This window comes from Polypterus senegalus, chromosome 8 (genome assembly GCF_016835505.1).
Source record: "Polypterus senegalus isolate Bchr_013 chromosome 8, ASM1683550v1, whole genome shotgun sequence".
Lineage (NCBI taxonomy): Eukaryota > Metazoa > Chordata > Cladistia > Polypteriformes > Polypteridae > Polypterus > Polypterus senegalus.
The window spans coordinates 126,141,139-126,168,598 of record NC_053161.1 but is presented as its reverse complement, the minus strand read 5'-3'; the positions used below and the strand labels follow the sequence as shown (position 1 = coordinate 126,168,598).

The 27,460-nt window shown below is 37.8% G+C and overlaps 1 protein-coding gene across 12 annotated transcripts in view; it reads left to right on the top strand.

Moving 5' to 3' along the window:
- ppfia2 (PTPRF interacting protein alpha 2) overlaps positions 1–27,460 on the top strand; it is a 956,251-nt gene that overhangs the window by 693,413 nt on the left and 235,378 nt on the right. For all 12 annotated transcript variants that reach the window (XM_039761756.1, XM_039761753.1, XM_039761757.1 and 9 more), the window contains 2 exons: positions 8,460–8,624; positions 16,950–17,024. In XM_039761756.1, coding sequence (XP_039617690.1) covers positions 8,460–8,624; positions 16,950–17,024 — 240 coding nt within the window. The remainder of the gene's footprint in view (positions 1–8,459; positions 8,625–16,949; positions 17,025–27,460) is intronic.

The following is a 27,460-nucleotide window of genomic DNA, read 5'->3' as shown; positions in this document are numbered from 1 at the left end:
ATTTCTAATAGCCTCATTGTATCCATTATTGCTAATCACTAAGATTTCAGTTTTCTCTTTATTTAACTTGAGAAAGTTACTATTCATCCATTCTGAGATACAAGTCAGACATTGTGTTAGTGAATCAATAGAATCGGGTCATCAGGTGCTATTGATAAGTACAGCTGTGTGTCATCAGCATAGCTGTGGTAGCTCACGTTGTAACCTGAGATAATCTGAACTAACGGAAGCATGTAGATTGAGAATAACAGCGGACCCAGGATAGAGCCTTGTGGAACACCATATTGGATATCGTGTCTTCGAGTTGTAATTACCACAACTAACAAAGAATTTTCTCCCTGTCAGGTAGGATTCAAACCAATACAGGGTCTTCTAGAGTGAGTCTAGTTCAGAGCCTACCCATGCAGAAGCCAAGGCAGTTTGAGTTCAAGAGTCAGCCCAACTGTTTATCCTTCAGTATTGGTAGGAAGCAAGAAACATCAGTGGAAAATCACATGCATATTAGAGATACATGCAAACTCTGATGAGGCACTCTACCCAAGGATCAGACTGTGAAGTGCTACAATTTGATGCCATAAAAAATCTGTTTGCAGGTGATGTGATGTAGAGAGATTAATAAAAACATCTTGTTTTTTGTTTACCTGAATCTGAGGCTTGGGTCACATAGTTATAGACCCTCTGGCACTATTGGAAGACAATAGAAGATGACAGATGATTATATAATGCAGTAGATTCTTAGTCATCGTCTGAGCTCCATGCCCTTTGTTAAAAAATGGCATCACAATGTGGCAGAATCATCTTTATATATATAAAAGACGCCCAGAAGGACCGGAGGAGGGATTACGTCTCTTCCAGACCACAAGGGGGCGACCGCCCTGTTGCCTTTGGGAACCACAGGAACAGAGCTTAGAAGCTCAACCCTATAGGGGTCCGTGGTCACTGCCAGGGGGCGCCCCAATGCCTGAGGAGCCCTGGCCCTCAGCACTTCCGCCACACCTGGAAGTTCCTGGGTGGAAGAAGACCAGGGACACCCGGAGTGCTTCCGGGTGCGCAGCCGGTACTTCCACCACACTTAAGAGTGCCGGTGGAAGCTAATCGAGAAGCACGTGGAGCACGTCCGGGTGTGTATAAAAGGGGCCGCCTCCCTCCATTCGATGGCTGGAGTCGGGTAGAAGAAGAACGGTGCTCGGGAGGAGAGTAGAGGCGGACCTGAGAGGCAAAGGCATCAAAGAAAGAGTCTTGGACTTTGGGGGAGTTTTAGGGTTGTGTGTCCACTGTAAATATATTAGATTGTAAATAAAGCGTGTGTTGGGTGATTATAACAATGTCTACCTGTCTGTGTCCAGGCTAACTATCCATCCATCGATTTTCCAACCCGTTGAATCCGAATACAGGGTCACGGGGGTCTGCTGGAGCCAATCCCAGCCAACACAGGGCACAAGGCAGGAACCAATCCTGGGCAGGGTGCCAACCCACCGCAGGACACACACAAACACACCCACACACCAAGCACACACTAGGGCCAATTTAGTCGCCAATCCACCTAACCTGCATGTTTTTGGACTGTGGGAGGAAACCGGAGCACCCGGAGGAAACCCACGCAGACACGGGGAGAACAGGCAAACTCCACGCAGGGAGGACCGGAAGCGAACCGGGTCTCCTAACTGCGAGGCAGCAGCGCTACCACTGCGCCACCGTGCCGCCCAGGCTAACTACCTATATATATATATATATATATATATATATATATATATATATATATATATATATATATATATATATATATATATATATATATATATATATATATATATATATATATATATATATATATATATATTCACAAGGTCCTTTAGTTTTTTTTTATTAACAGGACATATCATTGCCTTGCATCTTTAATATGGGAATATGTTCTAAATTTGAAGAAAAGAATATACTGCTTGCTTGTCTACAGAAGTAAATCAGAGTTGAATGTTTGGGGTAATATGCAATAACATTCCTGTAAGAGTTAACACTTTCATTTTATAATTAGATATATTGTAGAGCTAAGGTCTGTCATCTTAAGTAAAAAGTTCAGCTTCTAGAAACAACTTCTATGCATACTAGTAGAAATAAAGTTGATGCCTGTCTTAGACACAGTCCTACTGGCAATGGCTTCAGCTTCCTCCAGTGCTCAATAGCAGACGCGCTGAAGTTCGATCCTGGTGGCTCCCTGTGGCTGAAGATTTTTGTTCCAACGGTTTGACACTGAGCAAGATATATTTGACCTCAATTGATCTCATTATTGAATTTGATGTCCTTTAATTTATCCTATTTTGCATTCAGGAAAGGGCATCAGTGTTAGATTTGCATTCATATAAATTTAAGTAATGTTTATTTTTTGCCATAACTTTTGATGCTTGTTGTTTTCTTTTTACTTTACTCTTTCTGTGGACTTTGCTGTTTTATTAATATCTGAATGCTGCCAATTAACGTTAAGCAGAGCAGAATCCAGTGCAAGCAACATTCATTGCTAAGGGGCAGTGATTTTAATGTTACTTGTTTGTGTGCTCTTTAGTAAATAATGTCCTAAGTAACCCAAAAATAAAAAATAGAAAAACACCTAAGATGTGAACAGAATTTGTTTGCATCTAACTTTGTGTTTCATTCAGTTGTAATTGTAATTTCTGAAATGATACAAAAAAAAAAAAAACTGAAACTGAAGTAACTCCCTTAATGTTTGCGATAAAGACACATTGTTCATTGGTCTGACCCACTGCTCCACAGTTTAAAATTACAAATCAGACAGTTCAGATGTGATTAAAGTACACATTACAGACTTTATTATAAGGGTATTTGCATGAATCTTGATCACACCATGTAGAAATGACAACACTTTTTCTACATGGTCCCCTGTAGTAGTCCAATAAAAAGAAGAAATTGGTTGGAATGAAAGCCTGCAATGTCGATGGTCCAGAACTGAGCTTGACAACCACTGCTCTGTAGGAATAATGATCTGCAAATGTAAGCAGAGAGTGAATGCTTTGTAAAGGTGCATACTGTTAAAGAACTCTGGAGTTTGTGTAATAAAAGACTAAGCTATCAAAAACAGATGAAATATTCATCCATTTTATAACCCATTTAATCCAAAACAGGTTTGTTGGTGCTGGGACCTAATACAGCAGCATTGAGCACATTGTAGGAAATAATTCATAACTGGGTGTCACTTCATCCAATCACTAAGCCCAGTCTGACTGAGGGAAAGCAAAAATGTGAGACTTTTGGATATTTAAGGGAAACTGAGATATCCAAGCGGAAAGCCACCCTGGACAAGATGAGAATGTACAAATTCCACACTTCCCAAACTCAGGCTAGTAAACCAGCTGAGGTCCCTGTGGCAGCCCACTACCCAAAGCAATGCAGTTAGTCTTGCCTCAGTCCAACTAGTGAAGGCTGTTCTGAGAAGTGACTATAGGCATGAATAGCCTGTTTGGAATGGTTTGCTCTTAGGTATTTTGGAATTCTGTTTCTTGTGGTTTTGCTCCAGTGTTTAGAAGTAAAAATAAGTCATACGTACAATTCGAAAGTTCACTTAACCTGTTGGTAAGAGTTGCCACCAAATGGCTAATTGGAGACAAAGCTGGTAGTGTAGCAGTAATACTATGGCAGTTAAAAATGCTGTGAAACCAATGCATGGTAGCTGATGTACTGATTCACATTATTACTGATATTGTTACAGAAAAGACTTGGGCACTATCTGCTCATAGGACATCTGCAACAATTATGACCATTTGAAGATGTCCCAGGGATCAGTAGATCTGTAACAGGGAACATTACAGCATTTACTGTGTCATACTTAAAAAGACAATCATAGATTGTGCCATAAATTACTATCTGTAATGACGATTGCTAGATTTTGGAAAATATAGAGGTGACCTTAATTAAAACCAAAGATGGAGTGGATTCTTACAGTCACACTGAGTTGTTTGTTTGTGTTTAAGACATGCCCCAGACCTTGTTTATGGTCATATATGCTTAATGTAGAGTCACAGTGATTTATTTCAGGATCGTAACACCACAATAATTTTTATATGCTTGAACAGATGGTTCCATTTTGCACCAAATGAGCAACAACGCTAGATGATATATTGTTGCTGGACATGAATTAATTTGGTTAATCATCATTTCCATTGGAAACCACTCCACCTGGTGAGAAACAATATGCCAGCAATTCAAGCAAAGTACACTAGGCTCTCTTTTCCCATGTAAGCTGTTACTGGAGGATACATACTTATCTTCACGCCATCAGTCATACACAATACATCCATGCACTCAGTGCTGTCTTCCCAGATGTTCACATCATCTTAGCTGGTTCCTGTTGATACAGAAACAAATGTCTGGATTGTTGAGCTTTAGACTATATGCACCTCATTCCATTCATAGAAATTATTAAACTATTATGTAATTCTTTTGGTCAGTATCCACAGCTTGTAGCCAGAGTGACAAGGATGACAAGACTGGTCAAGCACAAGCATTGCCTGAACACACCGTTTTCACTTCATTAAAAGCCCTGGCTCCCTTGAGTTTTATATTCTCAAAGAATGTTTTTCGGTGAAATTTTCATTTTGCCATCCTCCATTATAAACTGGCCAGATCTCAGTAGTTATTTTAAAAGGAATTTATATTACACGGGCAGTAGTTACTGTATATTTAGCAATGTGGCTGCTTTCTATCTATCTGTTTATTTAAATTGATGTGGGTGTTTATGTATGGTCTGGGTCTAATGGTATTTGAGCGTATTTTTCACCTGAACCAGTAAAGAGTACTTATGAGTAGTGCGGCTGTGTAGCCTTGCTGTACTCTCCAAGCTGAAAGGTTTGCTTCGGCAACAGCTGGCATTGCAGTTTTCATGGCCTCCCAGTACCTCTCAGATACCAATTAACAACATTTGATGGGGCTGTTATCCTTATTTCTTACAGTAAAATCATAAACATGGTCAAATTACCATTTCACTTTCCATTTCTTTGTTTAGATCTTTTTAATGTTATTTATAATGAAAATAAAAAAGCTTTCATTAGCAAAAAACATCAGAAGTGGTCATTTTTATAAAGTGTTTTTATGCATATTGCTTTTGAGCTAAAATATGGACAGTTTAAGTAAGTATGTTGTGTCGCAGGTGGCTGGGTGTGGTCACCAATCAGCCACCTACTTAAGGAGCCGCCGCCCTATAATCAAGGCTGGAGTCAGGTGAGGAGGAGGAGGACAAGGTCGTGGCAGAGCAGGCGAGGAGAGGCCGAGTGTTTGTGTGTGGACTGTGACTTTTGACTTTGGGGAGACTGGGGGGTTGGTGGCGGTGCACTTTTGTAATGTAGTTGTAAATAAGCGTGGGTGATGATTACAACGGTGTCCGTCTGTGTGTGTCCGGGCCGCTATACTTCACAGTTGTTCAGGGTGACAAAATTGATGGAGACTGAAGCTTGAGCATTACAGTCCAGTGCTTTAGTTACTATTCAACTGTCCCCTGTGAATTTGGATTTAAAAATTAAGGATGCATATTGTCACATAAATATTTAAGTTGACAATCAGTGGCCACCTGACGAGTGGTTTGTAGACCATAGACTTTGAAGCACTTCCAAAAATTATATGATATTAAATAGTCTACTATTTTTTTTCTGAACAACTTAAGATTTGTTTATTTAATAGAAATCGTATAAAAAATTGTTCCTTACAACCATTGACAGTGAATGTTTTCCTTCTCTTTTATGAGGTTTTCACTGTGTCACATTTACAAGTGTCTTGCATTATCAGTTCTGCTCTATACACACTGAACAAAACTAAAAAGGCTGCAGGTACTGTTTAAGAGTATAAATAACAACACTTGCAGTGTAATTTCCATTTTTAGCATAGTACTATCTAACAAGGTTTGCTCCCCTGTGCCAAAAAAAAAAAAAAATTCAAGCCAGAACACTTTAAATGACAAACACAGCCAGTAAAAGAATACTCATTAATATATTTTGTAGGCTATTCACTGTTTATACTTGCACAAATAATAAAACTGGGTTTATATTAGGGTGAGGTCTACAGTACTTCCTGCATCAGCTTCATCTGTTTAGGAAAATGGAGTCCGGGATGCCAGTTTATTGCATTTTATGCTTAACTACCTACCTAGGTTCTCTCAAACTGGTACAGGTTTCATGACCAATCAGTCAAACGTGCACATCTTTTGGTTTGGAAAGGAAAACCAGGGTACTCAGAAGAATACTCTTAGAAGCACAGAATAGTGTTAAAACATCACACACACAGTCACTGGGTTTGTATTTGAAGCTAGTCATCAATAACCACAATGCCCAATATCTACTGTTGGTATGGGTATATATGGCAAACACTTGTGGCATGAACTTAAAGGATTTTTTCTGAAAGTTTGTCCACTGTACAAGCCTGTTTTTTCATTATAAGATGATACCCAAAAATGTAGGTATAAATTGTTCTAGCACATAGAATAATGGTGCGCAATTAAATATATTCAAAATAAATACTTTATACACTAAACTGCCCAAGTATGTTTCCATATCCAAGCAAAACATTCACCCTATCATTCATTTATTCTAAATTTGTTTTATTCAGTATCTAGTGGAGCCTATCCCAAAGAAAAAGTCCACACAGCAGATTTGGGACATTACAGTGGGACTCCAGTCTGAATTATTATGGAAGTTCACCCATTTGTAATTTTGGTTTTCATATGCCACACAAAACATTCACTCGTTCATCCAATTATACTAAATCTGCTTTATCCAGTAGACAGTTAATGATAACTGGAGCCTGTCCCCGAAAGTTGTTTGAGCACGTATCTTATCACATATGTTCATTATGACTTGTTTTCATCCCCATACATAGTCACACATACCCACACAGGCCAGTTTAGAGTTATCAGTCTGACCCAATGGAGTGTCTTAATTCCAGAGACCAATTTTTCAAAAAATTCCAAAGATAAATAATACTCATATAGAAGGCTCAACAAACGTTGAAATGGTTTACATGCTCAATTTGTCTTTTCCTTCAAATCCAGCTGAAAGATAATTGCACAGTTTTGCTGGTTTAGTCTTATTAGAGTTGCTGGTTAGTCTATTCGCATTGCATCTGCATTTGTTAATTATGATTCTTAAAAGCAAGATTGACCTTAGCACCTTTCTCGTTCTTTTTTTCTTCTTGATTTTTATTGTGACATGGCTCTGCTTCTCTGACCAGGCAAATTCTCTTTTGTATAGATGAGATTTTTAGAATGAGGGCATCAACAGTACATCACCAGTATTACAGTTAAAACTTGATACTGTACAACGTGAGGGAGGGTGAGCATGCCATCCACACGACACCTCTGCTTGTTCTCAAGGAGTGAACATTCAGTCAGTTTTCCCCAGAAACTTGGTTGACTTGTTTTAATCTTCTCCTTTTCAATTTGCTAAATCATTCAGTAACTAAGTCTTTGAGCAGCATTACTGATTACATTTAAACCAAAGTTTATAAATACCTGTATTACTGTTTATATATAGTAACCAGATATATGTGCCTTGTTTACAAGTGCTGTATGAATATAAAGTTTTTTTCTTTTCTGTTGCATTTGAACATCTCTGTAAGCACTTTGCTCTGGGCTTTGGCCACCATGCTGTTTAATAATTAACACATTTAATTGTATTTTCACTTCTACTTGTCAATACCTAATACTTCCCTGAAAGTAAAAAAAATATTTTTTATTGTATACTAGCTACATTACCTTTCAAAGACTTGGAATAAACTTTAAAAAATGTATACTGTATGTCCTGTCTTATGTGTACCTTCATCGTTGGTCCTGTCTCCGGTATCCTTGTGTGTCTCAACCCCTCTTGCCCAGTGTTTCCTCTCTTGATTGTGCTCCCATAAAGCCTGCTCTTTAGACTCTGTCATTTTAAGGCACCTTATTCACCTCCTGTCTGCTTTGTGATTACCACCAATGGTTGAAGGGCTCCTATTACCTACTTTGTAAGCATTGTTTATATTCTTGTGAATATTTCCTGCGTTTGAAGGTGACGCTCCATGGTGTTCTATCGTCTTTCCTTGCCCAGTGCTTATTGTCTTGGCTGAAATAAGCAATCACATTGTTTTAAGGGAATGGACATACACACAGATACACGTATTAGCATATTATTATGTAGGTACAGTAGCACGGTACAGTCATTCCGTTTGATAAAGATTGCCTTATCCAGGAATCAAACAAAAAAACATCAATTTCAAAGCTCAATTTTTAAAATTAGTGTACTGTACTCACGGTATTAATCTGTTTCTTTGAAGCTTTCAAGTACTGTAATATTGTTTTTTCAACCACTTCAAAAATCAACATCTCCAAAAATACTTAATATGTTTCAGTCTCCTCTGAATTTTCTGACAGTTTTACATTTTTCATTTTTTCCTACACCTTCTGATGTCAATGCTTTCTCTTCTCTCAACAGCTGCTACTAGAACACTTGGAGTGCCTCGTTTCAAGACACGAACGATCCCTGAGAATGACGGTTGTGAAACGACAAGCACAGTCTCCTTCAGGGGTTTCAAGTGAAGTCGAGGTCCTCAAAGCGCTCAAGTCATTGTTTGAACATCACAAGGCACTTGATGAGAAGGTACGAAGAGAAAGCCTATTAGGATGTTTTCACCTCAGCATTGTAGTGGGAATTTGAAAAATACTATTATTATGGACACCATGTTTATTCTCCATCTTTGGTGAATGGTGGATCTATGGCAAGCCAAATTAACATTTAGAGATATCTCAAAATGAATTTTGGATATCTTAAAATGTAATTTACTTTTTAAGATATCTGAAACTCGCTTTGAGATATCTTAAAATAATTTCCTTTACATTTTAAGATATCTGCAATACATTTTGAGATATCTCAAATGTATTTCAAGATATCTCAAATACAGTTTCAGATATCTCAAAATAATTGTGTCTGCATTTCAAGATATCTCAAATGAATTTTCAGATATCTTAAATTGACCTTTCATGCATTTTAAGATATCTTAAATGCATTTCAAGATATCTCAAAATCATTTCCTGTAAAATTGCCTATTATTTCAATGGGACTACTTGTTTATTATAAGATATCTTAAAATGTATTTGAGATATCTTGAAATGTGCAGGAAGTCATTTTAAGATATCTTGAAATGTATTTGAGATATCTGAAAATGGACATGAAGCTGTTTTATGATATCTGGAAATGTATTTGAGATATCTTAAATTGTATTGTAGATATCTGAAAATGCTATTGAGATATCTTGAAATAATTGAGTGTCCTTTTAAAGATATCTTAAAATGCATTTTAGATATCTTGAAATACAATTTGAGATATCTTGAAATACATTGTTAGATATCTGAAATGGAGCAGAGACCCATTTTAAGATATCATGAAATTAATTTTAGATATCTAAAAATGTATTTCAGATATCTGAAAAAAGAATTTCAAGATATCTTGAATGCTTTTTAAGATATCTAAATTATATTTCGAGATATCTCAAAATAACTTCCTTCTCATTTTAAGATATCCCAAATTCATTTTGTGATATCTGAAATGCATTTTCAGATATCTTAAAATGACTTCCTGCACATTTCAAGATATCTCAAATACATTTCAAGATATCTTAAAATAACTTCCTGTGTATTTCAAGATATCTCAAATTCATTTTGAGATATCTCGAAATAGACAGGAAGTCCCATTGAAAGAATAGGAAATGTTACAGGAAGTGATTTTGAGATATCTCAAAATGTATTTGAGATATCTTGAAATGCACAGGAAGTCATTTTAAGATATCTCGAAATGTATTTGCGATATCTCAAAATGCACAGGAATGTATTTCAAGATATCTCGAATTGCATTTAAGATATCTTAAAATGCATTTCAGATATTTCAAAATGTACAGCATATCATTTCAAGATATCTTGAAATCTATTTAAGATATCATAAAATGCTTTTTAGATATCTTAAAATAGATGCATTTTTAGATATCTGTAAGTCAATTTGAGATATCTAAAATGCATTTCCAGATATCTTAAAATCCATTTTGAGATATCTCTAAATGTTAATTCGGCTTGCCATATGGATCACTTGTTATCAATTCTGTCTCACAGCTACAGAGTCCAGGGTTCAGATTCTGACCTGGATCCTTATGGAGTCTGCATATTCTCTTTATAGTTTATCTGCATGGATTTCACTCTTCTTTTCTATCCCAAAGATATGCAGGGTTGGTACATTTGTTATTCTAAATTTGGGCATTTTTTGGTCAATGAAATGTAAAGATTCAGAGTAGTTATTACCCATACATTGCATTAAGTGCATGACTTATGAAATATCATTGAACTTTTGGACATGAAAAAACATTGTTGCTCTCTAGCACTTTCCTCCCATTTTGTTGTGTTTAATTTTAAATTTGAAAAGCAATGAATAAAGAAAGAAAAAAGTTTACATTCGGTTAAAAGTAAAGTCTCAGAATCTCAGTAAAAGAAGAAATTACATTTTAAAAAGTTTGTATTATCTTTTAATTTGCTCAAATCTTTATATATAATACGCTACCATGACTGTCCGTTTGTGTGTCCAGGATTTTAAATCACCTGTAGCTCGCAAACTGTTTGACCTCTTGACCTGAAATTTGGAACACATATACTACATGACATCTACTGTCCACTTTCAGGGTGATGATTGACCTCCAAGGTTATTCCTTTTTTTATTTTTATTTTATTTTATCATAGAATCAACTCAGCAAGCAGGTTGGCCGTGTGGTGCATGCGTACGGGCGCCGTTCCCATCCCTACCACCTTCTCCGTCACTTCCCCTACATCTTCATATCTTAAATCATTCTTGAGGCAGATTGAAGACTTTAGTGTCAGCTTAAGTGAAAAATGAGAGAAAACGTACTAAGTATTTACAACACAAACACTGACTTTTAATTAGTTTTAACATGAAAAGATGCTGACGAAAGAAGAGAAGAAGTGGACCTCTAGGGTGGAAAAAAGAAGAACTGCTCAGGAAGCAGCAAGCACATCAATCTCTGAGCAAATGAATGCTAAATGTACAGAAAAAGAGTATGAATTCTATGAATGCTCAAGACAAGTGTATTCACTGCATGTTATCGTGCAGTGCGCCGTTACTAAAATAGTATATTAGTTCAACAAGTCACATTTTTATGGGCCCCATGAGCATGAGAAATGAGGTTTTACACAGCCAAATTTCTCTGTGGGAATAACCTATCTATCTATCTATCTATCTATCTATCTATCTATCTATCTATCTATCTATCTATCTATCTATCTATCTATCTATCTATCTATCTATCTATCTATCTATCTATGCTTTACAATGAAGACATATGAGCATTGAAAAGCCTCTTGTAATTTTAAATGGAAAAACACATAAGGCTGTGAAAGGGCACAGAACCACATCTATAACATGGAATGTCCCTAAGAGTTCAGTTCAGTCCATTGTACAGAAGTGGATAAATACAAAACTACTAGTAACTTCTGTCTGTCTCTTCAAGCTTAATAATTGGACAACCACTACAACTGCAAGATCACCGTAACTGTGAGTGAATTACAGAAGTCATTAGTTGTTGTTAAGAAGTAGAAAATCAATCTCAGCCCTTTGGGCACTTTTTTTTTTTTTGCATTTTTTTTTTTTTTTAGTTCATGACATTAATATTTTCCAAACTGAATTTTCAATCTTAATTTTCACGTGTTTGTTTTAATTGTAATTCCTTGCCTGAATTTAAATTTTAAATGCGACACATCTCTGTAGTCGTATATTAGACTCCTAAAAGATTTTGTCTGGTCTAAAGTCTGCCTCCAAAGAGGAACATCGATTCACATCTTTAGGACTTGCTTACAAATTCCAGGGCAGCGCCAGTGGCCCTTCGTTTGAGGTTACATATTTTTACATATGTGAACTAATGCAATTTTAGTGATTTGGATTCTTATATGCTTGTTTACAATTCAGAGCTTTCCAGTCTCAACTTTGCCTTAGTGTTATCGCTCTGCATGAATAACAGTACTCTAGAAAATTAGTCTTTGCACTTAGTGTCCGACCACAATAAATGTCAAGCCCTCTTTTACAGCAAATCACGACCTCTTCATAAACTTTTTTTTGTTTTAGTTGCTTTATTAAAACACATCTCCTAGTCTGTTGCTAATGTGTAAATAAGATATCTGAGAGATAAATATAAGGGTGGCACAGTGACACAATTTTTAGTATTATTACTTGACAATGCTAGAGTATGAGTTTGAATTTTTTCCCCATTTCTTTTTCCGCTGTAGTGTATGGGGATGATAGCGTTTTGTTATTAGGGTTCGTTTCAGCAGCAGGGAGTGGAACTCTTGCCACGATTGAAGAACAGATAAATATGACATAACAAAAAGAAATACTTGGTAAAACTTGCTTTTGTCTGCTCAAAAAACTAAACTGGACGTTTGGGTTTGAGTAAGGCAATGATCCAAAGCACACTGCAGTGCTTTACGATGAAGACATTAGATGTCCTTGAGTGGGCCAAACAGACACTAATTTTAGCTTCATCATAACCATAGTGAAACTTGAAATTTGGTGCACAATACTCTTCCCCATATAAACTGACACAACTGCAGACATTTTGCAAGAAGGTAGGGACAAAGGCAGAAGATCAGTATAATAAATTATCCTTTCCTCAACAAAATGAGACAAATAAATCCCCGACTAAATTGGTTAAACTCATTCCAGTGGATGACTGTTTAACAATTATAAATACAGAAAGAAAAAATCAAATAGAATCTGTAATTGTTATTAATAATAATGACAAATAGTATTACAGTACTTGCTAATCCTGGTGCTTGAGAATGACTGTTTACAATTACAAATACAAAAAAACAATGGATAGAATCTGTAATTCCTTTAATAATAATAATGACTAACAGTAATACGTGCTGATCATGGCACCAGAGCACTTAGACATGTTGCATTTTGGACAGATAAACAAAGTAAGAATTTACTCTCTACATATGACAAAAAACTGTCCTGATCCTGAACGTTCCCACTCATGATAAGCAAAGCTAAAATAATTTTATCCAAAGGCTCTCGTAGCTGCTAGATATCATTCATCAAAGTGCTGAACCAAGAGATGAATACTGCCAAAAACAGATGACGTCTCAGTTTTCTAAAATGTATTAGTTTTTGTTTCCTATTGCCCTTCATCTTTATGAAGAGCTCTTTGAAAGAGTGTAAATCACAAATAGTATGCATCAAAATTACAAGTTGTGAGACTGTAAATGTCCTGTTTTTTTCAAATCGCTATAGTACCTGGCAGACCTTAAAATAACACAAGTAAACTAAATAACAATGTCCAGCTAGGTAGGGGAAAATAGGCCCATTCATGTTCAAACTTTTTTTGATGATGCTTTATTCTGCATTTTTGAAGAGTATAATTTCTATTTTCAGAATTTCTCAAAGATATATTTTCTTTTATAATGTTATAGTTTTATATTCTGTATATATACAGTATTTAGTTGCTTTTTCCATCTACAGTATGAGAAGTAAACCTGTAACTGAAGAAACCTTTTTGTTTAGTTTCCTTGTAGTGCAGAAATAAATTGTCCTTGTTTAAACTGCTTATTACATAATATGTTTTAAAATAGTTTTTAGTCATCAAATTGCCATCCTTTTACTTGAAAGGTGTACTTTTTTATGCTTCTACACTCCAAAAGTGTAATTTGAATAATATCGAAGAATGTAACATTCTGTAATACTCCAATCAACTAATAACAGTGGGTTTTTTATTCTCCTTTGGAAAGTGTCATTTAAACATACAGAAAAACTTAACTTTCCTTACTAAAGACCACTCATGCACTAAAAAATAAACTGTTCATTTGGTTTCTGATGTTGCATTTAGAATGTGGTAATGAAATGGTAGACAAAAATTATTTGAAAGTAGGTGCTTAAAGTGGATGCATTATTAGATACATGGTCTGCCACTGAGCATTGTAACTGTTTGGGAATTTGTCCAAAAAAATGTAACAGATTCAGTTATAACACTCATTCTGTGCCGGACAAGCTCTCACAGATATTTAGCACAATGTCAGAAATATGAAGCACAGATTTTTGATGTATCATTTTACACTGTTTGGCCAAAGCTTTTTCTGAACAAGCAACATTAATAACATATCACTTTTTGGATTTTCACCAGTAAAGCTCACTTGATTGCACATTTTATTGCTTTTTCCAATTTTTCCCATTGCTTCTCCTTGTGGTTATTATGATGACACCACCTTCTGTTGGAGACCAAACTTTGTTTGCACTGTCTACATATTTTATTCTTACCCAGTCCCGTTTGTGTATGCTTGTGAGCGGGCCTTGAGGTGTACTGAAACTCCATTTTGCCTTGTTCCCAATGGTGCAGAAATACAACATTATCCAAAACTGATCATTTTTCATTTGTTATTGATAATTCCTCTATCTCCCCTTCCCCACAGGTTAAGAGTCTGGGTGTCATCCTTGACAGTACTTTATCCTTTCAGTCCCACATCAATAACATCTCCCGGGCTGCATATTTCCACTTGCGTAACATTAATCGTATTTGCCCCTCCCTCACTCCCTACACCACTGTTATCCTTGTTCATAGCCTTGTCAATTCTCGTCTGGATTATTGCAATTCACTTTTCTTTGGTCTTTCTTGCAAATCTCTTTATAAGCTTCAGCTGGTCCAGAATTCAGCTGCCCGCATCATTACTAGAACCCCCTCCATTCACCATATCACTCCCATTTTGCAGCAGCTTCATTGGCTTCCAGTTCAGTTCCGAATTCAATTCAAAATTCTCCTACTAACTTTTAAGGCTATCCACAACCTTGCCCCTCCATATCTGTCTGACCTCCTCCATGTTGCCATTCCCTCCCATACCCCTTAGTAATGCATGTCCTAATAAATTGCATTGTATTTGTCCTTCCAGCTGATGGCACATCACAAGCGTTTGCAGTAATGCACTATTACAAATGTTTGCGATTAGCCAACTGTGGAAATGACAAATGTAAAGCATTTCTCAGTTGTAGCCATTTGGTATGGGATTTATAAAAGCAGTGTTGATGCTAGAGAGGCTGCATCTGTTGGAATTACAGGGACATAGCAACTGGACGGATACACAGGCACATAGACACTTATCCTTTTATTAAGGTGTGTATATATATATATATATATTGTCACACACGCGCGCATGGGAGGCAGCTAAAGGGCTCGAGTGAACGCGGTTCTGAGCCATACCGGGATGTGGCAGAGTGCACTAACTCTCTTTCTCACTTCCCTGTAGACCTAACCCGGGAGGTTCCACCTGTCTCTCTGGACGTCACTTCTGGGACCGAGCCAATGGAGACAGACCTTGCCAGCTCCCGCCCCCCTGATGTCACATCCGGGACTAATCCAATGAAAGATGAACACGTGCCCAATCCTTATGACCTCACTTCCTGCCTCCCCCTTTAAAAGCCTTCCCTTTTCCCTTCTCTGACAGTCTTGTTTTGGACTCTGTTGTAAGCACTTCAGTGCTGTATTTGGATGAAAAGAAAACGACTTTGCAGCCAGGATACCTAATTACATGGGTGGCTGCCCCAAACCTTTTTCTGTCTGTCTCGTTTTGTGACAATATATATATATATATATATATGTATATATGTATATATATATATATATATATATATATATATATATATATATATATATATATATATATACAGTATATATATATATACAGTATATATATATATATATATATATATACAGTATATATATATATATATAGTGGAGGACTGCTGGCTTCATGCTTCGGCCCTCACCCCCAGGCCGCCAGGAGGAGCTCTCCTGACAGCAGGATCGTGCCCCGAGTTCCAGCAGGGCCGTATGGACTATGTAGTGTTTTTACACAGCCCTGCTGGATACCTTGGGGGCCACCAGGAGTCGCTGGGGGCTTATGGGCTCTTTTGTGCCTTATGACCCGGGAGTACGTCACGGTCATGTGACGGGAAGGAACAACATGCTCCCGGGTTGAAGTAAAGGACTAATTGCCCTGACCCGGAAGGAATAAGGAACTGTGGACTGTTGGGACAGGAACAACTCCGGGTCAGGGGCTATAAAAGGGCGGTGCCTCAGTCCAGACAACGAGCTGAGCTGGGAGGTAGAGGAGCAAGTGTCTGGACGAGGAGGAGTGTTTATTGTGTTGGAGTTTGTTTAAAATAGTTTATGAGTAGTGTGGAAGGTGCTTTGTGCACGGTGAAAAAGAATAAAAAGTCTTGGACTTTTACCCGGTGTCTGGAGTCATCTCTGAGGGTTCAAGGGAGCACTAGTGCTCCCTACTGCCACAATATATATTTGCAGCTTGAGATCAACAAAGGGAGAAAATGAATCATGTATCATAAAGTAGTTTTTATTCCTGAGCTTTCAACCCCTACCAGGGGTCTTCATCAGAGGATAATGCTTAGACTTACAAGAATCAAAGGCAATTTATAGCAATAACTTACGGGTGGTGAAGAGGGATGGCTAGGTCCGTGTGGTCGGGGGGTGGGGGGGGTTATTGGATATAATCTCTTCCATATTTATATATATATATATTCATTGCATTCATAGTCTGAGTCCCGACCTGATTGTATGGGTGGTATACTGTATATATATATATATATATATATATATATATATATATATATAGCTGTGCTACCTGTCGAAGAAGGGCTGAAATCCAAGAAATCAATGTAGACTGTGGAACTCAGCATTGGTAATGTTTGTGATGCACCATCTTTTAGGACATAAAGCAACAAATACTTTAGAGTTAACAATAAATGTGCTTAATACTTAAACCTTCAACAACTCACTGAACTACTCTTATAATGGAATTGTTTCTTTCATTTCTGTCTTGTGATTACTGCTCAATACACCTTTTTACTCATACTTTTTTTTTTTAGGTGCGGGAGCGTTTAAGAGTTTCATTGGAAAGAGTATCAGCTCTAGAAGAGGAACTATCTGCAGCTAATCAAGAGGTAAAGCATTCTTCTGTGTTTTGCAAGAAAAATGTTACCTATTGCTGTCCAGCCTGTTTTAAATGTATTATTCATTAATTAAAATTTGTTGATCAACAACAAAAAATTCAACCCTGTAAGATGTTGTTTTATAACACAAGTATTGGGTTAGGCATACATTTTATATCAGCAAAATAAAAAATAAGGTTTGTGAGGTCGATAAATATGCATGGACCTGTGTTTAGTACTGTTACTCGATGGCACCAGAATTAATTTGTATTTCCCCTTTATGTGTATAAGTGATCACATATTTTCCAGTTTCTTTCATATCCCAGAAACATGCTGATTACCTTGAGTGATAAATATGAAATTTCCCAGTTTGAAAGTGGCCTGTTCAGGGCTGATTCCTGCCTAATGTTGTTGTTAGCAGAATAGGCTTAGGCTCCCAAAGACTATGAATGGAAATATATATGCCAGATTCAAATTATTATAAGCTTATTTCTAACTATTACTTCAACCCATGAATAATGTGCATTTTTGCAGTTGGGCTCCTAACCCAGGGTGTTGTTTTTGTTTTACGATAGGAGCATTTGGGTCCCAAAAGATGTAGAAGGAACTAAACTGAAAAAATGAACTTACAATTTAAACATCAGCAGTTGTTCATTGTATTTGAACAGATTTTTGATGGGTCCTTGTCCTACCATATCATCTGTAATTGTTTGATGCCCTGGAAATAATCTTCTAATGTTTGTGGCAACATGATAAACTGTTAACAAATGCCTAGTGGTGTATGGAAGTTAACCATTTCTGAAAAGCACCTTCGATTGTCCTGTGGACTCCTACACACTCAGTGCTGTATATTTTTGCGTTATCAATGCTAATTAGGCTACAAATTCCCCATGTAGATGATTTCACATGACATAGGCTCACAGGCTAGGTTACTAAAAGGGTGTGTTTGAACTCAGGTTTGAGTCCTTGTGATGTTCTGTTCCTAGGCTGCCACTATATAATTTTATACAGTTCCTTCATACTTTGACTTTGTAATAAAAGAATTGCAGATATCCTGTAAATGAAATATACTAGAGTAGGTGTAGAGGTGGTCCACTCCTACCAGTATGTGGGGAATCACATTAATACAGGTTGGACTGGTCTCAGATCACAGAGGATCTAGTCTATATAAGAAAGGGGAGAGCAGGCTCTTTTTCCTTAAAGACTGTGTTTCTTTAATGTCAGAAGTGACATCCTCAACGTCTTTCTCAATTCTGTGATCGCCAGTGCAATCTTCTGTGCTGGTAACATTATTTCAAGAAAGGCCAACCAAATTAATAAGCTAATTAAAGTGTAGGCTCAGTTATGGGACACACTCTGGACCCCCTGGAGGTAGTTTCTCCCCCTTTCTCTCTCTCTCTGCTTCCAATCTGGAGGCCAAAGAAGGCATTGGCCACACAATCAGTCTGCTTGCTGTGGGTGCCGCAGGATTGCAGACTCGCTTCATGATGCATTTCCATGTTTTACAGTCCATGGCTAATGGTCCTGGCCTGGTTTAGGTTAAGTCATTGGATATTCAGATCTTCCTCCACTTGTTTGGTCCACATTGCCTTGGGTGCAGTCCATTCTGCCCTTCCTGGCTGTAGTAGCAAATGAGAGAATTAACACAAACCTTAATGCCATTATGAACAATGCTAAACATCCTCTCTTTGACCCACTAACATCAAGGACTTTGAGCCAATGCATTCTTAATTAGAAGTGTGTCAAAAAAATGCTGCTGGAGCTCCATTATATGTCAGTATGGCAGTATGTCCACATAATGCCTCACTGTGTCAGCCAAGTCAGGAGTTTACTTTCTTTTTAATTTTCTTGATTTATAGTCATTTTGGTGTGAGTTGAGATTAAAATGGGTGTGTACAATATATTTGTTTATTTACGTGTGTACCTAATTATGTATTTATTAATTTAAAGAGCCTCTGTGAAAAGCCAAATTTCCCCCTGGGGTCAAATAAAGTTCTTTCTATCTATCTATCTATCTATCTATCTATCTATCTATCTATCTATCTATCTATCTATCTATCTATCTATCTATCTTTAAATAATTGCTCTACTGTACTATAATTTACCATGAGTGTGAGTCATGGACTGAGTCTGAGTTGGACTTAAGTCTTGTATTCAAGCCAATGGTATGCAGTAGGTGGCCAGGTTGTTAAAGTTCTTTCCAATGTAATTTACTGAAAAATTGGTAAAAATCTTGATCCTGCATTGGGTTGACAGATTTGTTAAATCACATCTTCTCATCAAGTCAGTGATGGTGACGGGATGTTAATATTTAATACTGTTGCTTTCAACCTGAATTACAGTAGTTGTTGGATTTTCTGTTATTGCCATATCATTTACATGTACAAGTATAATGTAATATGTCTGTGCCTTCTTATGGCATATTGGGATTCCAATATGTGTCATTGGTTGAAACCAAAACACTGCCATTAATGACCTCCCACACTCCTGTACTCCTGCTATGATTACAAAATGAATCTAAACTGAAAGTATGAGGAATTTTTGACATATTTGAAATACTATTCTCAAAATATCTGCAAGCACACATAAAAGGCAACTGATGCTTTTCTTCAAGTGTTGTGGTTATGAGCTAAACAGAATGAACTGTGGTGGAATGTCATATTTAATTAATACATCTTGGACATCCTTGAGCTTTATATAGAAGTGAAAAAATAGTGATGAAGCAGAGAATTGCATGAAAGTCCCTTCCACTCTCTGACTCAATGGCATATAAGAATATTGAGTAATGGGTAATGACTGCCTGTTGATTCTGCTTTTACATTTAGATGGATTAGCCACTGCTCCAGTACTAGTAGTGTTTTTTCCAGTGGGAATGTTAAAAAGAATTTTTCTTCGCATTACTGGGAGAGGCTTACATCAGATTAAGAGTAATATTCAAAACAATTATTGCTTTATGGACTAGCAAACAAGTTATACTGTATATGTGCATAGACTAATGTTTTTTGCACCTTGGTGTATGGCTTATTATTGTTATTTCTATACACTAGGGGTACAATTAGTTGTTACATGAGCCTTCAGTATACATACGTGTTACTTTACGCTAACAACTTTCAGCAATCAACTCTATGTTAGTGCCCAACATGCAGAAAAACAATTGAATATTCATATCTAGAACCACCACATGTGGCAGAATTTCCTCACCTCCACATTCCCCTTTGAATTGCTTAGCAGCTCACCCCATTTGTAATGGAGAGAGGGCCTCGGCTTTGGTCAACAGTGCCTTAACTCAGCTCCCAGTGCAACCCAGTCTCTCCAAGTAGTTTGTTCTGTTAAACACATTTTTTGTGAACCCTTATGTTTAGATCTGTCTGCAGTTACCATCTTCTAACATATGAACCCATCTTATTACACACTATTCCTGCTTTATGATTTAATTCTTGTTAACAGCAGAATTCTATAGGTGCATTTCAAACTTTACAGCATACGGTATTTACCATGATGTTGAACATTTCTTTATATCATCAAATGTTTGACGTTTTCCTTAAAGTACATAATTTCAGTTGTTGTTTTTTGTTAAGTGGCTGACTATATTTAATAAATGACATAACATTTGCAAACCCAGTTACTGTAATCCAATTCAAGGTTGTAGCCTATTCTGCCAGAATTGGGCACAGAGCAGAAAACAACCCATTACAGTTGTGGTCAGGTTCAGGAATGATAGGTCCACAAAGCAAGAAGATTTGTGGTGCCAACTGTGTCATTCTGTTTATTGTCCAAGGGCACAAAATACAACATAAAAGGTGTGATTTTTCCTATTATGTGGGGTCACCAAAATAAAGTGATTACCCAAGGTCACAGTGGTAGTGTAGCTCCATCTGTCGGATTGCTCCTTCTGGGAGGCTCAGATTTTTATGGACGCTGAACCTTAGAGGACAGGGTCAGTTGCCCTAACTGAGCAGTTTTTTGACTTTGTGGGGTAAGGAAATGACAGTGTTAGTGATCGCGCCTCCTATCACTGCAAGTGGGGTATTATTTACTTCGGCAGAGGCTGTGAGGAGGTCCTCTGATGCACTTAAGTGACACAGTGTTCAACACAGAGTGGTCTCCCACACAGGCATAGTTTACAATCTCTACTTAATCTAACCTGTGCATCGCTGGGATATGGAAAGAGCTGTAGAAGAAAAACTCATATAGACACTGGAAAGGCAGGCAGACTCAGAGACACAGCGGTAACGAGTGAGCATGGCAGTCATAAAGTAGTAGTGCTAACCACTGTGCCACACTCCTTTATAAATGCTTCACCAAAAAAAAAATATCTAAATATGCCAACACCTTTACTGTATAGGGCGGAGTGGTTGGTGGCTCAGTGGCTAAGAGCCGGTGCTGGTATCTGGAAGGTTGTCGATTTAAATTCCATTACTGCCAGAAGGGATCCTACTCTGTCGGGCCTTTGAGCAAGGCCCTTAACCTGAAAATTGCTTCAGAGGGCGCTGTACAATGGCTGAATCTGTGCTTTAACCCCTAAAGGTCATGTAAAAAGTCAATTTCTACTCTAGGATTGACAAATTATATGAATCTCCTAGTTATGTTATCAGTTATATTACATAAGAAAAAAGGTACCTGTTAACATCATGAAAATCTTAATCAAGTCGAATTCTCTCAGTTAAACAGTGAAACACATACATAAAGACACTAGTGGAGATTAAGGAAAACCAGGCACATGTACAGGGCCCAATGGTCTTATGTTTCAAACTTTGTATGTACTAACCATTTACAGGTTAGTTAGATACATGCTTACTGAATGAAACTTACTTCATTGTTTGTGTTTCTCAAGATACGTTTCCTTTGGGGCTCAAATGACAGCAAAAATGCAGAATTACATTATATCTGTGTAGCAAAGTGTACTAGAGCAATTTTGCTGAAAATCACAAGATTTTCTAGAAACTTCTATCTTCTACACAGATAGATAGTGTGGCGAGTGGCTGTTGCTGCTGCCCAGCTGGGATGCCCAGGAGGACCACAGGAGGGCTTGCGCCTCCTCCAGACCACGAGTGGGCGACCGCCCTAGTTGCTTTGGGGGGGTGCCCCGGTGCCTTTGGAGCCCTGGACCTCAACACTTCCGCCACACCCAGAAGTGCTGGGGGGAAGAGGACCAGGGACACCTGGAGTGCTTCCGGGTGCGCAGCCGGCACTTCCGCCACACAGTGGAGTGTCGGGAAGCACCTGGAGCCCATCCGGGCATGCATATAAGGGGCTGCCTTGCTCTATTCGATGGCTGGAGTCAGGTGGAAGAGGACAGAGCTCGGAGGAGAGGAGTGGAGGCGGACCAGAGACAGTGAAAGGCATTGTGAGGAGGCCTGGACTTGAGGGGTGATTGGTGCTGCGGCACTGGGTTTGTGCTCACTTTGATTATTGTATATAGTTTAAAATAAACGTGTGTGGTGAAAACATCATATCTACCTGTAGATAGATGGATGTACGAAAGGTTTCTTGTCAATAGAAATGTATACAGTATGCTATTGACTGTAAATTGAGTATTTACTGTGAGATACTGTATGTATATCCTAGGATCTTTCTAGTTCCACACTCTTTTCATATTTGAATTCTGACTTCTCAAGAGTAGTGCCTCTAAATATAAATTGTAATGGGCTGTCAGACGTGGCTGCACTCTGAGGAATGGCATATGTGTCTCAAACATGCTTCAACAACACACCTGACCTATTCTGTCTTTCCCTGGCCTTTGCTCAGTTGTTTGTTATGCATAGCTGTGCATACCTTTGCTCTCAACACTCTTTTAATGGCAGCAAGTCAGACATCCTCCGGTGGCCTGCTCTGATTTTTTGGCATGTTATTTGCAATTCCTATTTGGTTGTCATGGCTCGCTCTGATGGCTTTCTACTGCCATCCTTCTGGTCTTCTAATAAAACATAGCAAAGCACCCAACAGTTGTGTAGTAGCTGCCACCCTTGGTTCAGAATTCAGCAGTGCAAATGCAGTCATAAGAGCTTTTAATGTTGTGACTTGCCCCATGGCCAAATAACTGATTTTTTTAAAAAGATGGTCGTGCTATTCCTTTAAGGAAAGTTGCTTTTTTTAAGCCAGGGCTTTTGCTGGTCATAACATTTGTAAAATTTACCAAGGTATGGGACACCATATTTGAACTGTTTCTCTTCCACTAATTTTAATCAGTACTAAAATACTAGCTTAATTATCTCATTACTGTTTTCATAGACATAACTCTACAGATTTAGAAAGCATTTGATAAGGTGCCACATGAGAGGTTGGGCATCAAACTAAAAGAAGTGGGCGTTCAGGGTGTTGTCTGTAGATGGGTGCAAAATTGGCTCTGACATAGGAAGCAGAGGGTGATGGTGCAAGGAACCTCATCAGAAATGGCCGTGTTAAGAGTGGTGTTCTACAGGGTTCAGTGCTAGAGCTGCTGCTATTTTTAATATATATAATTGATCTGGATAGGAATATAAGTAACAAGCTGGTTTAGTTTGCAGATGATACGGAGATAGACGGATTGGCATATAATCTGTAGGGATTTGGACAGCACACAAACTTGGGCAGATTTGTGGCAAATTAAACTGAAGTAAATTAAGAAAATGTAAAGTATTACATGTAGGAAGTAAATGTTAGGTTTTAATATACAATGGGAGGGCTGAAAATTGAAAGTACACCTTAGGAGATGGATTTAGGAGTCATAGTGGATTCTGCACAATCAACTTCCAGACAGTGTTCAGAAGCCATTAAGAAGGCTAACAGAATGTTAGGATATATAACACGATGTGTGGAGGTTATGATCAATCTTTATAATGCGTGGTGAGGCCTCATGTTGAGTACTGTGTGCAGTTTTGGTCTCCAGGCTACAAAAAGGACATGGCAGTGCTAGAAAAGCTCCAGAGAAGAGAGACTAGGCTCATACCAGGGCTATAGGGGATGAATTAAAAGGAAAAAATAAAAGAGCTGAACCTTTTCAGTTTAAGCAAAAGAAGATTAAGAGGAGACATGACTGTGGTGTTTAAAATTATGAAGAGAATTAGTACAGTTGATCGAGACTGTTACCTTAAAATTAGTTCATCAAGAACACAGGCTCACAGTTGGAAACTTGTTACAATATGCTGCTTCAAAAGCTTGCATATTGTAATCTGTTCAGTTAGTCAATAAAAAGTGTCATTTTGTTTTACTTCTCATCACATACAAAGTAATATATCATTGCTATCTCTTTTTCTTTATGCCGGTTTAACATCTATATTGCCTTATATTTAACATACTATTTAATTTAATAACCAGCCATAATATCATGGAAAATGCTTTCCATTACATACTGTGTGGAAGCATACACTCCAAACTGTAGTAATATATTCTGTATTCATCTAAACAGGATTGTCAAGCATGGTGTGCCCACTAGCCATTTGGACCTTCATCATCCAAGTTACATCTTTACCTATACAGTAGTCCTGTTGCTCCCAAGACTCCACTATGCAAAGACTATCTGTAACACTTGTGTGTTCACATTTTTGCTTACCAGACTCAAACATTGTCAGCCATAGCATGCCCTTTGGACAGCTGGGGCTTCAGCCCATAAGACACACCTTACTCTTCTAGTGTTGTTTCACTCAAGACCACATTACACACAGACCATATTGAGGACATCTCCTGTCACATCTACTGACCTGGAATTAATCACGAGCTCCTAATTCCTAAGCGAGAAACAACTAGCAGAATATCAATGATGGCAAATTGTTCTTCTATTCAAAATAATCTAAAGGTAAATGTAATACCACAGGCAGAAGTACTACATGAAGTATACAACCTGGACTTTTGAAGCACTTTTAAGATGATCTTTGTTCTTGTTTCTTAGTTATAGAATTTTTCCAGAGGCAGTTTCACAACAAGCTTTTTCATTCTCAAATGGAAAAAAATTGTCTGTTGTATATCACCTATCTGTTAGGTGTGCCCATCCTGTGAGTGCTGAATCATGTCTACTTGTCATCCTTATTCTAATGAAAAACACTCAGTAAATAATATATCTGAGTACATCATTCAAATGATCAAATGTTTTGTCAAACAGAAAAACAAACAAACACTTGTTAAACCATAACCATTAAACATGAATGCTAAAACAAAGACCAAATGTTAAACCTTTACCAAGGTTAGTAATTCCAATAATGCCTTTTCAGCATTTCAGTCTATAAAACAAAATCCATGTAATCTTTCCTGTGAGTGCACCCTTCACAATCAGAATGGAACCAAAGAAATTTAAATAATTTAGTTCCAAATTGTAAATCATATGTGTGTCCAAAATGTTCATTCACATATCACTGACTTAATCCATTTCAGGGTTCTGTGGTGGGGGGTGATGGGTCTGCCTATTTTAGCAGCATCTGACATAAGGATGGAACCAACTGTGAACAGGACTCTAGCCCTCTGCAGACCTTCTTGATATAAGAACAATGTTGAGCAATCAGTTCATTTTATACACATTTCCTTGATAATATGGGAGGAAAACTCAAGCAAGGCCACAGAGACATGGGGAGAATGTGCAGCAACTTAAACAGTGTTGTAGAGGTGCTCAGTGCTGGTCAAAGCCCTTAGCAGATAGTGTATATTATTAGACTTTGATGACCTGGTGGGTGGGGGTGTCCAGAGCGCTCACCTCTTCAATAGTACAAAGAGCACCCCTTTGTGCATACTGTATACCACAAACTTTAAGGGAAGTTGCACCTTTTGGTGTGCAGGATGTCTAAACTTTTACTTTTATAAACAAGTAAAGGCACCCACTCAGCATCATCAGAGTCTGATTCAATCAATCAATCAATCAACATTTATTTATATAGCACATATTCATACAAAAAATGTAGCTCAAAGTGCTTTACAAAATGAATAGAAAAATAGAAGACACAATAAAAAATAAACATAAGTCAACATTAATTAACATAGAATAAGTAAGGTCCGATGGCCAGGGTGGACAGAAAAACAAAAAAAAAAACTCCAAAGGCTGGAGAAAAAATAAAATCTGTAGGGGTTCCAGACCACGAGACCGCCCAGTCCCCTCTGGGCAATCTACCTAACATAAATCAAACAGTCCTCTTTGTATTTAGGGTTTTCATGGTAGGACCTGATGATGATGGTCACGTAGACTTCTGGCTTTCAGTCCATCAATGTTGGTGCATCATGATGCTTTGAGTAGGTGGTGGTGGCGCAGGCCACCACCACAAAGAAACCGGAAAAAGAAACAGAAGAGAGAGTTGGGGTCAGTACGGATTTTAGAGCCACTATGGATAGTTATTTTGATGAATTGAACATACAGAGTATCAGTATTAAGATTAAATTGAAGCTATGAGAAGGCCATGTTAAAGTAATGTGTTTTCAGCAGTGTTTTAAAGTGCTCTACTGTATTAGCCTGGCGAATTCCTATTGGCAGGCTATTCCAGATTTTAGGTGCATAACAGCAGAAGGCCGCCTCACCACTTCTTTTAAGTTTAGCTTTTGGAATTATAAGGAGACACTCATTTGAAGATCTAAGGTTAGGGTTAAGGTTATCCAAGGTTGTCCTTGGGGTGGGGCCTATCCCACTCAGTGTCCGGAGCACACCCCCCTTAACTTTCATAAATGGTGCCCTTCACATGACTGCACCCCAGGTGGCTACCTAAGTCACCTAATGGATTGACTGGATCGGCTGGTACTGCTGAATCTGTGAAAGCAATGCAGGCCTGAGCAGAACTTGCAAAAACGAATGTCAAAACAATCAGTACATATCACAGTAGTTTTAATACTTATCATACTTAAGGAAAATTTGCCAAAGAAATTAATAGTCATGCAATATCAGCTTCTCTGCACAAATTAAAGAGAAAAAACAGCAAATGTACAGAAGGCACAAGACTAGCGGCTATCCACTGCTTAGGGCAAAGTGTTAGATGCACAGAAAGAGTCTCTTGACATCAGTTTCACAAATAAATTTCAGTGCAGTAGATGGCAGTAGCTTTTTATCCATCCATCCATTATCCAGCCCACTATATCCTAACTATAGAGGGGACTGGGCGGTCTCATGGTCTGGAATCCCTGCAGATTTTTTTTTTTCTCCAGCCGTCTGAAGTTTTTTTTTTTTGTTTTTTCTGACCTTCCTGGCCATGAGACCTTACTCTTATTCTATGTTAATTAATGTTGACTTATTTTATTTTCTTACTGTGTCTTTTCTTTTTCTATTCTTCATTTTGTAAAGAACTTTGAGCTACATTTCTTTGTATGAAAATGTGCTATATAAATAAATGTTGTTGTTGTACAGGAGCCAATCCCAGCCAACACAGGGTGCAAGCAGGAAACAAACCCCGGGCAGGGCATCAGCCCACCACAGGGCATACACGCACACACACACTAGGGACAATTTAGAATCGCCAATACACCCAACCTGCATCTCTTTGGACTGTGGGGGGAAACTGGAG